General features: G+C 39.5%; 1 protein-coding gene across 3 annotated transcripts in view; it reads right to left on the bottom strand.

Moving 5' to 3' along the window:
* Window positions 1-200: 200 nt before the first annotated feature.
* The window catches only part of LOC146833509 (ras-related C3 botulinum toxin substrate 1-like), a 95,416-nt gene continuing 77,240 nt past the window's right edge, over window positions 201-18,376 (bottom strand). Inside the window, exons 4-7 of one of the 3 annotated variants that reach the window (XM_085601356.1) lie at window positions 17,204-17,266; window positions 15,450-15,609; window positions 14,876-15,011; window positions 201-7,089 (exon numbers count right to left, since the gene is read on the bottom strand). In XM_085601356.1, coding sequence (XP_085457482.1) covers window positions 14,878-15,011; window positions 15,450-15,609; window positions 17,204-17,266 — 357 coding nt within the window. In that variant the 3' untranslated portion in view covers window positions 201-7,089; window positions 14,876-14,877. The remainder of the gene's footprint in view (window positions 7,090-14,875; window positions 15,012-15,449; window positions 15,610-17,203; window positions 17,267-18,376) is intronic. The other 2 variants (XM_085601355.1, XM_085601357.1) reach the window with 2 other exon arrangements.

The raw sequence follows: 18,376 nt of genomic DNA, 5'->3' as shown, positions 1-18,376 counted from the left end.
ATTATGCTCATAAATACTAATGGAGAAACTGAAAATAAAAGTAGCATATTAACAAGACACTCGCATTATGCCTTTTCAAAATATGATCATAGGTCTTAAAGATGCAAACATAATGGCACAAATGAAACCGTTTTTGCATCTTTAACCCAAACTCATTTGTGTCTCTTTATTTCAAGCTGTTAAAAATAAGATGAAACTTGTTTGTTCTTTTAATTTATCATTTATTAAATGTTTTTGTGGTATAACATAGATCAACTGTGGCCCCTGAGATTGCCGAACCATTGTACATGATTGGATGGAAGCGGGACAGAGTGCAATAGAAATACAGTAGAAAAACAATTGATAATATAAGGTATAACAACAGTCATTAGACTGGTGGTAATGTCAGACCACAGTTCTTCTCCCAAAAATGTATTTGGATTTCTACAGGGATGCTATTCTGCGATATCACATCCCTGAAGTGCTTGTTCTTAAAAACAAACCTAGAAAGAATGCAAATGTGTTTGTAATAAGCTGTAAATGTCTCAGCAGATGGGATGAAACCATTATATTTTATAATATCCTGGTTATGTTTTGAAAAGCCTGCTATGTTCTTGCACTTGAATAACAGGTGTTCACTATGGATATAACATTAAAACGTGAAACTTTTTAATAGATTGCAATTAAAAGACATTTTGAAAAATGTATAAAAATAGAATTGATATCGTTAGTAAGATCAGGAACAATTGTGTTTTGTCAACGCAACCACAGTTGTGTTAAGCCATTGACCCTCTACAGAGACACATATATCAACCTCCCTGTTACAGTCTTCACTTAGTTCAAGTGTATGCTTTATGTATAGACCAGGGGCCTCATGTACGAAAAATGCATTTTCTAAAAGGGGGTCGCAATTTCAGCACCGACTTTTACCGAATGCATTCCTATTTTGCCAACAGACCTACGTATTAAGAGGTCAGTTGACAAAATGCAGAATTGTAGCGGGCTGTAATTCAACTACCTTATACATATCAATTAGACAGGTCACAAACTGTCTAATTGATATGATTGGCTACAATGGAAGGCATGATGGCCTGCGTGGGTCTGCAGACCACCAGGTCAGTGATTGCTTTTAAATAAAGCATTTTTTTAAATGCAGCCAGTTTTTCTAAAAGGAAAATAGTTTGTGTTTAAAAAAAGAAAATGAAAATATTAACATATTTTTTAGGACCTCTGCCTACTCCTAAAAACGTTCTTTCAACATTCATAAAAGGGGAGGAGTCCCCTGGGGACCCAGTCCCATTTGTGGATAGATTACCACCTCCTTTTAGTCGCAAAACCTCCTTGCCATCAAAAAACATTAATACATACAATAAGGAACAGGCATTGGAAGCGACACCCTTAAAATGATCCTTCAAAAAAGCGATTCCTTAATATTTCCTAAACCCATTTAACAATTTGAAATACCTTTTCTCAATCCTTTAATTGGTTTAGTACATTTAAAAAAGGCTTTAGCATTCTCAAACCCTCTTATTTACCAAATCAGAGGCTTTGAAAACACAAAACCCCTTTGTACATGATGCCCCAGGTTAGAGAAGAATAGTTAAACTCCTTTTAACAAAGCCATCTTAATTTTGATTCCAAGTACTACAAGTGTGTAGCTACATTTCAAAATTGCTGCTTCAGCGACTATAAGTATGCATTTAGAGACATTCCAGTGGCAAAATATAATCATATTAACCAACAACTTATACTGGAATGACGTGCTCTATATCTTATCTAAATATTTCTTAAGAAATTAAAAAGAATGATTAATATTATTTAGAACATAAACATTGTTAATAGTAAATAAAAAACAAGTTTTACACATATAAGAAATACTATGAGCTATTCACAGATCATTATTGACATTTTTGAAAATTAAAGACAAATACTAACTTCCACATACTTCATGAACATGTGTTTAAATTTTGAACTTGCTGTTTTTTAAAATTCATTTTCCCAGGCCAGCATGGATAACAATGTTTAAAGAGACTTCCATAGAATCGCCATTCAACCCAACCCAACATCTGCTTTTATTGATTTAAAAATTTTGTATGTAAAGTACCAAACACTGATGAGTGCAATATTGATATATCCTTGAAAATGGCACCTATAATTACCGAGTGGCTACTATCTTTAAACAATTTATCATCACATTTTATGATCATCTGAAGTTAATAATTTGGCTTTATATAACACTTACTAATAATTTAGTGTGTGAGATTTTTTTCTCTGCAAATGTAAAGCAGATTTTTTTTAAACTATGCTAGCTTGGCAAACTTTGTAATGGCTGCTGAGTTTATAGTGCAAGAACGTGGGCTTTCCTGCAAAAACCCACTTCTCTGACAAAAGTTGGGCTACTACACAGCTGTGAGAAGCTTTTTTAGCTTCATCACGCTATAGAAAATAGGCAAAAGGGGGCTGCCCGCAGCCCCTGCAGCAATACATAAGGCTCCTGGTCCTATGTTTCCCAGACCGGTATTAATGGATCTAGTGTTTTGGACCGAATATTCCCAAAGGCAGAAACACAGGCTTTGGGATTATTGGGACACAATGGCCTGAAGTGGTATTTTAACCTGGGATACCGCCGCTCTGGGCCACTTGTAATAAAGGTCTTGGCACAGCCTGCAACTCCTTCCCCAGCCTGGAACCACGATCTGCAATCTGGGGGTCTGAAAGGATGAGTCTTTGTCATTTAAACCACAAAGTGGTTTCTGCATTCTTCCTCCCACTTCTGACCTTTGGTAAAACCATCTTTTCGGGGCAGAAAGACAGTGTTTCAGGCTGGTTAATGGCAACGTCTTTATCTTGCCCTGCCAACTATTTTATCTCCAAAGAGCAAGTCGGCGACTATACAGCTGCCCTTCTCATTCTTGGCTTGGCTCTTCACACTAGCTGTCTGTATCTTGCCAATCTGCTTTGGCTTTCAAGAGGCAATCTTATCCTAAGTAAATCTCAGTGCATCTGCCATCCTTCCCATACCAAACAAACACCCTGCTTTACTTCATTCACGCATTCCATATTATGGAGCATTCTTTGTGGTCGCCGAGCTCCGCTTGCTGCCAGTTTTTAGATTCATTGGACGCGTGTTGGAGGGTGGCCCTTTACATCGGATACATACTCTGAAATTATCTTTGTTTATCTCTCGGGCTTCAAAGTAAATTGATGGTCTCAAGAAGGTGGTGGTTCTCCATCCAACTCCACGTCCTCCTCTTGTTAGAGATCAGTCCACCTAACACTAAGACACAATTTTTAAGTAAGAGTGCACTTCTAAATCCCAAATTCATTCACACATTCAAATACATCGTTGACAGGAACATCGTAATATTATTGCTATGGGAAGAGGAAATCACGTGACCAATTGTGATAATCTCCACCAAATACATTCCCTTTTGAGGTTATGTAAGCAACACTGTTTTGTTCTCAAGAATATACAGTTCGGCTTCTTGCAGGCAAAGTCCTGCATAGTTTCTGGACTTCATAGTACTCCTATATTTTCTAGAAAAAACATATTTTCACAAGCACTTCTCTCCACAAAAAACGTTCTTCTTTTATTTTCCACCCTCTTCCTTTTTCAGTTTTCCCCAACTTTTGGAAGTGATGAAGTTGTCAAATGTTTAAAAGAAACTTTGTGAAGTGGGTGGTAGCGAAATTGCCTCTTTTAACTAGAGGCCACTGAGCCCTAAAGGTAACCTTGTCAGTAACTCAGCCGTCTATCTGATGGTGTGCGAACCATGGACAACAGTCTCCTTTAACAGACTAAATGCTTATAAACAGCTGCACCAGGCAGGTACAGGCACGCATCAGAGTCGCAGAATAAACTTCGCGAGTGAGGACTACACGAGGTTATAACTTGGGGCCTGATTTGGAGTGGGGTGGACCGGGTTACTCTGTCTCAGATATTCCGGCCGCCGTATTACAAGTCCATTATATCCTATGGCACTTGTAATACGACGGATAGGATATCCGTGAACTTTGTGATGGAGTAACCTGTCCGCCAAACTCTAAATCAGGCTCTTCGTTGTTTTTCTATCTAGGCACAAATATGGGATGTTCCAATAGCCGGGGCAGTATTTAAATATAATTTAAATCCACTGCCCAGTCTAAATCTATTTAGCAAAACCATATATTGTCAGCTTTCTATAAAGTTTTTAAAATAAACCTGTAACATAAAGTGCCGCATGAGAAAAAAAGTAGGAAAAAGAAGATTAAAATCGAAACCTAAAAATCTGTTTAAAAAAAAGAACAAGATTGCTTATAATTGTTTCTCTATGGTTGGACCAAATATCAACTGCTTATGTATTCCTTGCCCAGAATACTTTCCACTGCTTATGCATTCCTTGCCCTGAATACTACCCATTGTTTATGCATTCCTTGCCCTGAAGATGATTGAGTGTAAATGTTAAAGGTGTTCTAAAGCACTTGCCCAGTCAATACTGGAGTTTTACGGTTCATTTATTTAAATACATAGCAGTTTATATAAGGAACATGTTCTAAATTCTGATTTTGATGGTCCTGGTTTACAAACAAGCTATAGCCCATCAAGGTGTTAGAGCAATGGTCTGTAATAAATGGAGGATTGGCAATGGAATGCAAAACAGCTCAGCCAAGGAGAGGTCAGCCATTAACGGATTTACTTTTAGGGTGACAATTGTTTGTCCAAAAGACGCCTTGTGTGTGCCTTGGTCAACTATATGAAGCCTTCACCCAGTGTCAAACTGGCCCATGCCACAGCTTAACTGGCATCCAGAATAAAGAATTGTTATGTCCACAGTACCACTCCATAACCTATGATCTGCTTTTACAGATTACTATTTTTTTCAATGGACTAATTTTTGTTTGGTGGACGGGCACTCATTCTGCTAGGGGGCCCAGTCAGGCTACAGCGAGCCCGCCAAATCAAGAGTCCCTGCTGAGTTGTCCGGGTACTGACAAGTTGGAAGCACTTTTGATGATTAGTAATTGATTGGCACTTGGCCTCAATGTCATGGCGGCTCACTTGCCGCTATTTGTGTTGCGAATAAAAAGAATAAAAGAAAGTGGAGTTTGTTATGTGGAAACAAAAAGTGAATGCCCTAAATGTGCAGCGAGTGTTCTGCCAGCACGATAAATATTTGTTTGCTTTTGCGTCCTTGCTTTCATGGCAGCAGGGCCGGCTTTTGACATGGGCAGCCTGGGCGCCTAGGGTCAGAGGGGCGCACATGTAGCCGATCTCTTGAGCGGATTTGAATAATGCTTTTATTCCAGGTACCTCACACCTTACCTACGTAGGGTGGGCCACCATTCCCTGTGACCTGCAGGTCCTGTGGCCAAAGTGGCGAACCATGGGTTTGGTAAAGGTGGGGGGGTGCACTGAACACTGACAATTTATGACCTCGGTTGCTGTGGATTCCCTTACCAAGGTGGCTTAAATACCTACCACTAATTTAGGCAAAATTATTCAAAGGCATCCAACTTATTTGCTTGTCAAGCAATGGAGTGCTACAGTGAAAATTCAGATCTCTGCGTGCTTGCTTTTACGAAGATACCTCGTTCAATGAGGGGAGATATGATACTAGACAGTTACAAAAAGGGACAAGGAGTCCCTGTTGCACCTAATACCAACTACTATGTTTACCTTCCAGTCACATGTTTCCTGGAAAAACCCCAATTATTGACATTTGACCTTATTTATTAAGTTTAGTGCCAGGATGAAAACAGCCTAAGGATATTTTAAGTCAGAAAACATAGGTCTGATGAGCTCACTGTTTTACAACAGAAAACACGGGCTTGAGGCTGTAGGAAGTGAACACCAGACAGAACTAACATTTTCTTTTGCAAAGACCAAACCATTTCTAAATTAGGGCCGTCTTTGCTGGTTTACAATAGTCTCAAGACCCTTGTATGATAGAAGAGAAAACCTTGAGTGTATCCGGCCCAATCTTCCAAAGATTAAGCCACATTCTTCCAAAGGTTAATAAAAACTTTTTCAGCGTTACCAAAGGTGAAGGAGACCTGCGTAAACTGATGATTCTTTCAGATGATGAATATGTGAGAAGAACTTTCCCCAACATCAAATAGTACTCGTGACAAACAATTACTCAGTAAGAAACACACACACATAAATTTATCATGACCATGAATAAGGCTGTAAGAGTGTCAACGAAACTGAATAGCTCTGCTCCCAACTTTCTTTGAACGTTGGCACTGTATCTGGTGCTATTTTTTCCGCCTTATTTGCCACCCCTCTTCCCCATAACCAACACATTTTTCTTCCTTGATTAACAAAAACAGAGTGGTACTAACCACACAGAGAATGTCTGTTTAAGGGAAAGCAGTGGAGTATCAGCTTTGCGGATGAGTCTAGAGGAGAAGAAACAATCTTAGACGAGAGACAGTGGATAGAAAGAGAGAGTTGAAAAGATGAAACTGGTGAGTAATAGTGCCACAGATCAGCAGCATGCAATATATGTCATCAAGGAGTTTTCATCTTTGTCCTCTAGGCGCCTTCAGAGGCTGAGGTCTCTTTCCTTCACTTTAGCCATGACCCTTCACATTCAACCTCCTCACTTTAATGGACGTCGCAGGAGGTGTGTCGGGTGGGATGGTGAATCAAGCCAGATGGACTTCTGCTTAGTGGGAAATGTTCAGTGGCATTCCCACCCTTAGAGCTGGAGTCACATATCACAGGACCTCAAAGTTTCTTAGACATATCGGTTCCAACTGGTTCCTCATCCTTTGGGTGCTGGCGTAGGATAAGGTCCCAGAACAATGTCCATCTCGTCAATGGTAAGGAGCCGAGACTGGTGGAATAAAATAGGCCACCACTGAAATTTGTAAACTCCTGAATGAAGTCAGTGACAAAATACACATATGTCAGCAGCAGAGAAGATGGAAAGCGTGGAAGGTGATAGCATAGGGTCAAACCTTCCGTGGCGCTGATATAGGTGTGCAAGATAGTGACGTCAGCATGTCTCCGGCACCACACCTGTGAGGGAAGCAAGGCACCACCATTTGCAATGAGATCAGAGAGCTCCAGCCGATAACCAGTCTTGCCTTCTCCAACAAAACCATCTTCTACCCCAACCAGATCTATAAGAGCATATATATATATATAATTAAGATACACATATGAGGCGCTAACACTATGACATTTATACTTACCTATGCATATTTACCTTCATGGTATTGTACTTGTCAATATGTTGGCCACAATCATTTAGAAAGACAATACTAAATGCCAGGATTCTGTTAGGATACAATTTCCCATGTATTATTTGTTCTCAGTGGTGGCACATTGTGCTGGGGAGGAGTCTGAGATACCTATTTTATGCATTGTTTGTTGTCATTGGTGGAGCAGTGTTTAGTGGAGGTGTCTCTTGGGTACCCCTTCCCTTTTGTTCAGCAGTGTGTGGATGAGGGGTTTCTCTCAAGGGCCAAACTTGAGGGACTTGGCAGTGTGTATGTGGGTAAACACTTTGAAAAAGCTGGTTCCCATTGGTATAGTAGCATGGAGGTAGGGAGTTACTCCTAGATACCAATCACTATTGGTTTAGCACTGTGTATGGGAGAACACTGAAAGAGCTGCCCTCCCTGCTCCCTTTGGGTTTGTAAGTGCATGTCCTTCTTGGTCCCATTAGCTCGCACCAACTTGGCAGTGTGTAAGGAAGTAGTCTCTCTCCATTTCTTGCCGGTGTGGCAATGTGGGCAAAGAGTGTTACTAGAGATCAATGCGGCTCACCAAGGTTCAGCACTTCAATTTCAAAGTGAAAAAAGTCCTTTGTAGGGAATTGGCCAAACTAAGGATAAGCAACCGCCCACAACAAAAAAGAGATCTTTCAAAACAAGGCGGGGAGGGAGGAGGGCAAAGGGTAGATACAGGAAGAACTCCTGCGAACAAACTCAAGCTGGGTGCGAAACCGAAGAAATAACTACCTTGGTCCCATGTAATGTCTCTGATCCTATGTCATGTAAAAATGCAAATACTGATCTCAAGATTGTTAACCTATCAAATAAAGTTCTTGATATTGATGAAGTGAATATCTTGAGTAAAGGACTGAATTTCTGCCCTACACAAGAGGGTGATTTCCCTAACACACATGTTGATTTGTTTAAGTTCATTAGGGTATTGAAACTCAAGGATTATTTCTCCAATAGACCACTTAATTTGGGGGGTTCAACTGCTGCCCCTAGTACTGGAACACACACAATACGGGAGATCCGTGATGTACATTGCTTGTTGACTCTTAATGATGAGGAGGATTTGGATATTCCTTCATTGCTTAGAGATCTCAACATACCTCAAGATACTAGTACAGATAGCGGATTACATCCTAGGTCAAAGTTCATACCCACACACTCTTACCATCATAATATTGATATCTTTCATGATAGGGTTAGAGAAGATCTATATGATCCAGAAGTTCCAAAAAGGTTTACATCGAAAACCACATATAACATCACGGCGGCGGAGAAACTAGCCCTCAAAAGACTAAACAGTGATTCTAACATCGTAATACGAGAAGCGGACAAGGGAGGAAATATTGTTGTAATGAATCAGGTCGATTATATTCAGGAAATAACTAGACAACTCAGTAACAATATGCATTATCGGGAGATTAAAAACAACCCTATTCCAAATAGCACTGGCATGATAAATGCCAAGTTAATTGAATGGAAAGAAACAGGTCTACTGAATGAAGATGAGTACAGGTACCTCTGGGTGGATTGCCCGTCCTTTCCTTGTATCTATGTATTACCTAAGATACATAAAGGCAGACAATTTCCACCTGGTAGGCCTATAATCTCTGGGGTGCGATCACCTACGGAAAAACTATCAAAATTTGTTGATTTGAAACTTCAGAAATATGTCCCTAATTTACCATCTTACGTTAGGGACAGTAAAGACATCCTTATGAAGTTCAGGGACTTTGAATGGTCGGAAGACTTGTTATTTGTTACACTCGATGTAGAAAGTCTCTACACGTGTATAGACAAGGAAATAGGGATTAGAGAAGTACAATCTTTTCTTAACAGAGATGATGCACAATTATATGATTATAATGAAATGATTGTCTCTATGATTGATATTATCCATACTAACAATTTCCTTCTCTTTGAGAATCGATGGTTTCAGCAGATACATGGAACCGCGATGGGCTCCAAGTTTGCTCCCTCCTACGCCTGCCTCTTTATGGTGTGGTTTGAGAGGGAGTATGCTTGGGGCAGAGGTGCCTCCCCTTAGATTAACAACATCGTGTATTGGGGGAGGTACATCGATGATATAATTTGTTTGTGGTTGGGTCAGTTGAACAACAACGACAATATGTGATCTTTCTAAATTATAATATCTATAATGTAAAATTTACTATGATGTATCATCAGGAACATATCAACTTCCTTGATATTCAATTTTACATTAAAGATGGGAAGATTCACAGTACCCTTTTTAGGAAGGAAACTTCCTGCAATTCTGTACTCCATGCGACGAGCGCACACCCACGATCAGTGAAGGATAACATCCCTTTTGGTGAAATGATGAGAATGAGGCGCAATTGCAGTGAGGAGATTTTCAAAACTCACATCAGGGACTCAAAAAGCAGATTCACTAAAAGGGGATATGGACAAGCTGTTTTAGATAAGGCGGAATCTAGAATTAACAATTTGAGCAGGGATGTTACATTACAGGAGAAACCAACTAGGGATATAACGAATAAACAAGCAAGATTTATAACCCAGTATACATCATATAGTGGTGCCATTTTTAACATCTTTCGTAAACATTGGCATTTTTTGACTGAAGTACCGGGACTAAAAGACTCAGTGGAAAATAGACCCCTGATCACATATAGGAGAGGGGTGGCTCTGAGAAACACCCTTTTTGTCCTAGCTATGTGACAACCCCAAGGACATCACAGACTTGGTTAACATCTAAGCCGAAAGGTTTTTTTATATGTGGGACCTGTAGCATTTGCCCCTTAGGCACGAACAAAACCCTGGAATTTGGCTATAATACCCCTAAGAGATATAAAATGGGCTACTTCTTGAATTGTAACACCACCCATGTGGTTTATATTCTGGGTTGTAAATGTGGTATTATATATGTGGGTAGTACTATTCGTTGCTTGAAATTAAGGATACAGGAACACCGACGAGCCATCAAAACCAAGGATGATAGGTACCCAATAACAAATCATTATACTAAGGAACATCCGGAAGATCTCTCCTTTTGGTTCCATGCTATTGATCACGTCCCGGTGCCAACCAGAGGTGGCATTAGAGAATTGCTACTACGACAGAAGGAATCTAGATGGATTTGTCGCCTGAGGGCTACCAGTCTAGGACATAATACAGATGGAGAGATGCATTATTTTTTATGACTATATAAAGAATCTGTTTTATTGGTAATGCCAAGTCTGAGAAAAGTATGGAATCCATACCATTTGAATGTGCTAATTGCTGTGATGTTTGATACTATATACGGTCCACAATGGATTAGGTTATTGAACTTGATTCTAATCCTTAACTGTATTATGTCGCCAACATAGTGGTGTCCCCACATCAATGTTCTTCACATATATGTATGTTGTATCCCCTTGTATCCTTTACGCTGTTCTTCTTTCTTTTCCTTTTCTTTTTTTCCTCTTTTTCTTCTTTTTTCTTTTCTCTTTTTACCCTATTGACATATTATTATGGCCGATGGATGGTGAATCCTTCCCAGTGACCTTGGACTAGATATAGAAAATGGTGCTTGAATTGGATTAATGCTACCAATTTCTAATTGAATTTATCTCAAACTTTATTTAGATCGTGGACTTGACATAGAAAAATAACATTCAAATTGGTTTAATGGTACCATTTTTGAATGGAGGTGAATCTCTATCTATCTTATGAATAAGCTAACGACTTCAAAATCTCATAGTATATGAAGATATCTTTTCACTTTAATCTGGTGATGATAGGGAATTTAGAAATAAACATGATCGTGTTTATCTACATGAATGTATGAATATACTATTGGGGTATTGAATAATATGATCTGACCCAGTACATTATAACTATTGTCACTAAGATTTCTAAAAGATGAGGACTATCAGGCACATGCATCAAAGCTATTTGCGATCGCAAACGGCGCGAATCGCAAAAATCGGCCGTTTGTGATCTCAAAAATAGCTTTTGCGATGCATGAAACAACTTGCCACTCGCAATTTAAGAAATCGCAAATTATTGTGATTTCTTAAATAGCGATTGCATTTAAGGAATCCCTAATTGAGATTCCTTAAATGCAATGCATTACAGTTTAAAAAATAGCGATTTCGCTATTAGCGTGAGCAAATTACCATGAGGCTGGACCTCATGGTAATTTGCGAAAACTTAGAAAAATGCACTTATTTGCATTTTTCTAAGTTTCAAGTTGCCCACACACATGCCCTTAGAGCATGTGTGTATGCAACATTTGTGCAGAGTGAACATACATGGGTGCAATAGGGTGTCATTTTGACACCCTTGCACCATCGACATTGCGGGAACAATTTGCGAGTGCCTACTGGTACTCGCAAATTGCTCCCGCAATCTCTAATTCATTCCTATGGGCCTGGAGGCCCATAGGAATGAATGGGAAGACATTCCTTAATTGCGACTCGCAATTTGCTAGTCGCAATTAAGGAATTTGTGGGAATCGCTATTTCTTTAGCGATTCCTACATGCATAGGGTTTTGCTATTCCTTAATTGCGATTCCTTAATAATCGCTATTAAGGAATCGCAAAACCCTATGATGATGCATGTGCCTGTTAGTCTTGAAATTGAATGTTTATGGTATTCACTCCCATAGCTTATAATATATGATGGAGGTCACCTTATTCGAGTCGGGCGTGTGAAAACACACGTGACCGTTGCTACTAATATGAGCACATAGGCTATATGTTTATAAACGCGTTTGCCATACACACACCGACACAACACGGTGTGATGCAATTCTGACCGCGAATCTGGCTTTATTCAACAATATAATTTTTTGTATTCCTACTAATTATAACAAAAGATCACGTGTCAATATTGTTCGTTATGATCAATAATTTTGATACTTGTTTCTTTGCCTAGTATTACTAATGTAAGTTATTTCATTCCAACATGGCGCCGGTTGGGAGCGCTATCAAAACACGTGATCATGATCGCTAATACATCTTTAATATGGTGCGATGCTTTTTTGAACACAAGTCCGATATGTAATGGTATTGCCGGATCCATATATCACTATCTATTACATATTATCCAAAGGATTGTGAATTAATACCGTCCATTATATCCGTATTCATGGTCATTTTTTTTACTTAGCATCTATTCAATAGTGTACGTCGCTCCACTCTAATATGGCGCTGGCTGCGAGTTTGAATATACACGTGATCGGGCTCTCCAACATGAACGCACGTGACGCGATATAGAATACGAGTCCGCTATATAAACATGGAGAAATATGGTGCCCGGTTTTAATACGATACCGAAGAGCGCGTCTCCATCGAAAAGGTAATTGGGCCTCTTTGCTGTTTGTTTGACTTTTGTTCTGCTTATGAGCTTTGTTTGTACTTGTGGTCCTTTGGAGTAGTGTGCCCTGTGGGATAGTTATATTTGATGCTCGGTAAAACGCGATTTTGCTGTATAAACGTGGAGGAACATGGCCCCAGTTTTGAATGTTACACCGGGGGAGCGTGTCTCGTTTGAAGGGGTGTTTGGGTCTCACTGTTGTTGGTTTCGTTCCTCGTTCATTGGCTTTACTTGTGCATGTGGACTTTAGAAGTGGTGTACCTTGTAGTATAATCGTACTTAGAGGGCCTCTTATTTTACCAAAGGTGGTGTACGTATGGTATCTTTACCGGGGGGACTGCCAAAGTGTATGGGTTGCATGCCGGACGCAGTCTTAGACCGCGATTTATGATGCCTATCTTTGTGACTTGTTTTCTATTTATTTTGTTTGTTTGGAACGTGATTATGCTTTTTATACGTAGTCGGAATCTTTCATTTTAGGATGGCAGGCCATTACACTGGCCTACTCTTCGCCCAACACTAACTTGGGGTGACTACTCTTTTTGAATTAAACTTCCGGATACTTATGGGGGTAAGATCCTTAGCACTTTCAGTGGACTGTGTGAAACTATTTGTGGGGATTTATACAAAGTCAACATGATATAGTAAACTTTTTTGCGATTATGAATATTAGTGGGGCGCATGTCCCATTTGGGTATGACATACACTTGATGGTTAATTAACATATAATATAAATTAGGATATGATTGGTTACCAATCAGATATAGGTGAATATACGCCTTCCCTCCTTTTTTATCCTCTACCATTAGGATAAGAGGCTGTAATATTGATCCAACTATTTACAAATACAGTTCCACTTCTTTGCTACTACAAAAGACTGTTTTAAATACATCTCTTTACAACTGAAAATTATATATGTATATATTATAAAGCAATCGTACCTCAAATGAAAATGAGATATACATTTTTTTGTTATGCACTACTAGGTGTTTATGATCTTGTGTATATGGGCATAGGACAGTTTTGAGCCCCCGTGAGACACCTTTTTGAGGTGAGATTTACTGTGATTTTGGTGGAGTGTTTTACACATCAATAATTTTCTCGCTCCTTGGAATATTTTGTTAAACCAAATAGTATCGATTGGTCGGGTTTTCCACTCTTCTTCTATTCTCCTCTTCTTTTCCTCTTTATTTCTTTCAGACTCTCTACTTATTGACTTATCTATTCATGTGCGTATTCATTTTTAAAAAATATATATATTTTCTGATTTCCTTTTTTCCTATTTCTTTATTTTTCTTGTTCGGCACTTTGCTACATTCCTCATGTAGGTTATAATATGTAATGGTTGTATTTCTACCAAGTAGATCTTTTGTCAATGATATTATTGGTTATGGTATAATTAATAATTTTGGGTATGTTTAGGTATATCTATTAGACATACAATGGCCTTTGCCCCTTTTCTGTCTTTTGAAATGCACTAATAAGTGTTACCTTTGTGTATTTTATATTTGGTTATATATGTCTCTTGTTTTCATTTGTATTTTAACTTGTGATTTTATATATGTAATATGTTTATCTATATGAGTCTGTTTGTTGCGTCCATATATTTAGTATGTCTATATTTTTGTGTTCTTCCAGCCCTGACGAAGTTCCTATGGAACGAAACGCGTTGGCTGTGGTGGAAATTAATTTTTTTTTTTTACAGAATAAAGGATACTTTGAATGAACTGGAGGCTCTGCCTTGACTTCGTTTCTGGTGCACCGTCCTCACCCTCACAATGTGGGCAAAGAGGCCTCAAACAACATGGCTTTATGCTTTTAGGGAAAAATGCTGACAGAGACATTCTCTTTTGTCGAATTTTCATAAGAAACATACATTCTTGGATACTCACTCTCGCTATTTCTCTGGTGTATATTGCATTAGTTAGGTGTATGTTTCTATGTACACTTGAAAATCGTCTTTGCTATGTTCCTGAGGATTGAAAGCCCACATTGAAACTGGGCCACAAAGGCACAGGTGTGGGTAACCCTAGTCTTCAATGATGTTCAGTAGTAGTTAAAGGGTGGCAGACAGAAGATATGAGGGTAGGGTAGTCCTTTGCATTTAGTTTTCTCTAGTCTGTTAGTTGGCACTGTGGAGTGGTGCATACAGGTGTGTGTGGAGGGTTGAGTGGATGTGTGTGGGGGTGTGTGTGGGTGAGTGTGTGTGTGTCCGTCCTTTGGTTCTCAATAGTGGTGTAGGATGTGAGTGGATAATCCACACTTTGCCAAATAATACCCTAATGCTTTGAAGATGCAATGTGTTTATGTCCCAAGGGGTGCAGCACACCTCCTTACCATTACAGTAGCAAGCATTTCTTCGTCTTTTTAGAAGGCTTTGCCTGTGGTTCAAGGACAGCTCTGATGGCTTCATCAAACACGGTCTTCAGATTCCGCTGCGTCATGGCAGAACATTCCACATACTTCACAGCGCCTACGGCGGGAAGAGAGAGAAGAAGGTGAATTCCTTTTAGCAACCTATATCTCCCCAAAGAGGACACAAGAACCACCCTGGTCAAGATAGCCCATGCCAGTATGCTCTCTTTCCTAAGATGTCCACTAATACCCTACTTTGACTGGTCAGAAGGTGTCACTGGCATACACATAAGAGCTCTTTCAATGCCACGTGGGCTGAGTGGTCACTAGATGCCATTACTGCACTAAAGTGAGCTATGAAGAGGGGCTCAAATAGGAGTGCTATGTGAAAAAAGGTTGTAGGAGAGAGGTAAAGACTACAAACACATGCAAGATACAAAGGTAGGAAGAACGAGAGACAGTCTGCCACTTGTCATGCTGCCTCTGATCCACTGCACTTGTGAGATGTTGCACTAATAAGAGCCATGCTGTCCACTGGTTCTCAGGGCGCGCTTACCTATTTCTTTAGCCAGAGCCAGGCCTTGTGGATACGTGATGGGCGACAGCCTTTTCTCCTTCAGTTTTTCAATTGTTTCCTTAGCGTCACGCAAGTCCATTTTTGTGCCAATAAGGACAATGGGTGTGTTGCTGCAGTGGTGGTGAACCTCAGGGTACCACTGGGGAAGCAGTGGAAATAAGAAATGAGATACAGCACCGGCTTCACGCGCAAACATAGCGTGCAAAAATGTTTTGCAAAATCAGGGGGTAATGTACTAAAAGACAGCACAAAAAAGTGGTTGTAAACTGCACTCCGACTGTTTGCATCGTGTCTCTAACTTTGTGATGCGACCTATATACTAAAAGGTTGTGTAGCAAAATCTTCAGTCGCAGGAGGTTGCAGAATGACCTGCCTAATTATTTTTTTACGAGCCTAGTCGCTACTTACGACACCCTGTGTTGGGTACAAACACAAAGATGCAGTATAGGAACAGTTAACCACCATCCCTGTGTTGGCATTCCCAAATAGGAAACCTGTTTTTTTAAAGCAGCTCGTGATCCATAAAGGAAATAGTGTTGCATTGTAATAAAAGCGTTGCTGAAGGCTTGCTGATATTTTGTGAATCAGTTACTATCACCTTGGAAGTGTCGTAACTGAGCAATGGTTTACGACTGCAACTGAGGCCGCAAATAATTGATACTTGATGACTCACAACCTCCTAACTGAGATTCGAAATAGATTTAGTAAATTGAAAAAAAGCTATTTTAACAGTCACAAACCCTGTGGTTTTGAGAAACGCAGAGTGTGATCTCTGCGTTTCTCAAAACCACATGATGTGCAAAGCCATTTTGTGATAAATGGCTTTGCACATCATGCCCATAGTCTCCAAAACGTACTCTGGCAACATCTCGAGCATACAGAAATATCTCTATTCAGGAATTATGAACAGTTGTTAATTCATAAATCTACTCAAACTCACTTCCTACATATCTTAGGGCTGGTGTATTTTACTATTCTAACATCAGTCCTAGCACATTTGAAGGCTGGTGCTTGATACCGGGATTGGGTTCAGATCGAAATTTTTATATGGAGATATTTATATGGTTGAAAGCTTGGTTGCATATATTTTGAAATCTATTTTTTGGGAAAAGATGTTTTTAAAATCTATGTTCTACTTACTGCCACTGTAATGTTACACATGTTGTAAAACTCCTTTAGTACCCCAGATGGGGCCTATTGGCGCTGAAAAGCTGTACAAGCAATATTGTCCGGCAAGCAACATTACCCTTATCAAGCATGCTAGACTAACTTCTCGTTGCAGGTTCCAGTGCTAGGATGAGCCTGTATATCATTTTCCTGCAAAATGTAGGCAAACATCAGCTACACTGGAGGCACTGGTGACATCTGGATTTGACGTTTGCAGACTAAAGCCTGGATTGGCAATCGTGTGTCCCAGCAGCATTAATTTACAATGTGGTACAAATGGACTGACGCCCATTTTGAGAGGAGCGGTAGGGCCTGAGATGAGCTCCTCTCTTATTGTTGGTGAAAGTAACCAGATTTTACTCATCACAACGTTCTCTACAGGTCTTCTCTTTTTTCATTCCTTTCACCTCCATTAAACCCCACCTCCTACCTCACTGTGCAGGAGGAAGCAGTTCTGACATTTTGAATCTATGAGCAGGAGGGGTTTGTTCCGTCTACTTCACTACATGTTCATAGCATGAGTGCATGACCCCACCCAGTAGGAGCTGACACCAGGATACTCTTACCTTGGCGCGGACGTTTTCATAGGATGCGGGGCTGACCACTGAGAAACAAACAAGGAAAACATCCTGAGAAGGAAGATCCAGGGAAGAAAGAAAGAAAAAGCTATAAGTATTCAAAGTCAAAGAGGGTGAGGGCATATCAAGACAACATTTAGTTCTGCTTTTTGGAGTTTAGAGTTTTCTTTTAACAGCGCCAGTCTCAGAACTTTCTTGTATCCATAGGTAGGATGAAGCCCTAACAAACATGCAAAGCATCACCATTAATTCTTCTTTTTCATCCTGGATCGTCAAAGCAATAGAACTGGGTGACATTTCTAGCGCTCATCCCTGTAAATTCTTGCTTACATTAATAAACACTGGTCCTGAAAGTCTGAGAACAAGCATTAGAAATGAAATAAAAAAACAAATAAATAAACCCTGATCTTGAGATGAGATCCAGCAGCAAGAGCGGTGAGGAGTGAATTAAAACTGATGCCCAGACTCCCACTAAGATCTCATACATGATATACAGAACTTTTCAACATGTTTATGTTGTTTATTGAAACGTCACACCGTTTTTAAACTATTATTCGAGCTATTCTTAAGTTGTTAGCATGTATTTTAGACACTTTAAAATGTATGTACAAGTTTTGTGTAAAACAGGCCATTTTTTCCAAAGGCTACACAAGTTATGTACAACTTAAACATGATCCACATTTTTCATAGTACTTTAGAAAATAACTGAATGTTGTAACCTCTTGTGCCGGTTCTTAGCTCTGTTTCCCTGCAACGACTGTGTTATAACTTCACTAAGATGATCAGAAGATGTTCTCACATAAACTATGTTTGTAACAGGTCAAAGATTCAGGTTAAAGAAAAAAAAATCATATTCCATTTTTTAGGAAATCAGACTTAAAGATTAGCAGTGTAATCCTACAAGGTTGTTTAGAAAGGTTTATGTTTATTTTATATAAGCTTTGTCATAAGGCTTTATGTACCAAAAGCACCTTAAAGAGAAAAAAAATGTTTTGTGCATGTCCTAGCACAGGTGCGTAGGCTCTGACAGGAAGTTTTGTAAATTCCTGTTTGCAACAAAGTGAAGGCTTGCTGTCCAATAATGCTTGGTGAAATGTCAAACTTCTACAAGAACTCAATTTTGTTTTTGTTCTGCGGGAGTACATCTCTGACCATGTATTT

This window comes from Triturus cristatus, chromosome 4_2 (genome assembly GCF_964204655.1).
Source record: "Triturus cristatus chromosome 4_2, aTriCri1.1, whole genome shotgun sequence".
Taxonomy (NCBI): domain Eukaryota; kingdom Metazoa; phylum Chordata; class Amphibia; order Caudata; family Salamandridae; genus Triturus; species Triturus cristatus.
This window is presented reverse-complemented; position numbering and strand designations above follow the sequence as displayed.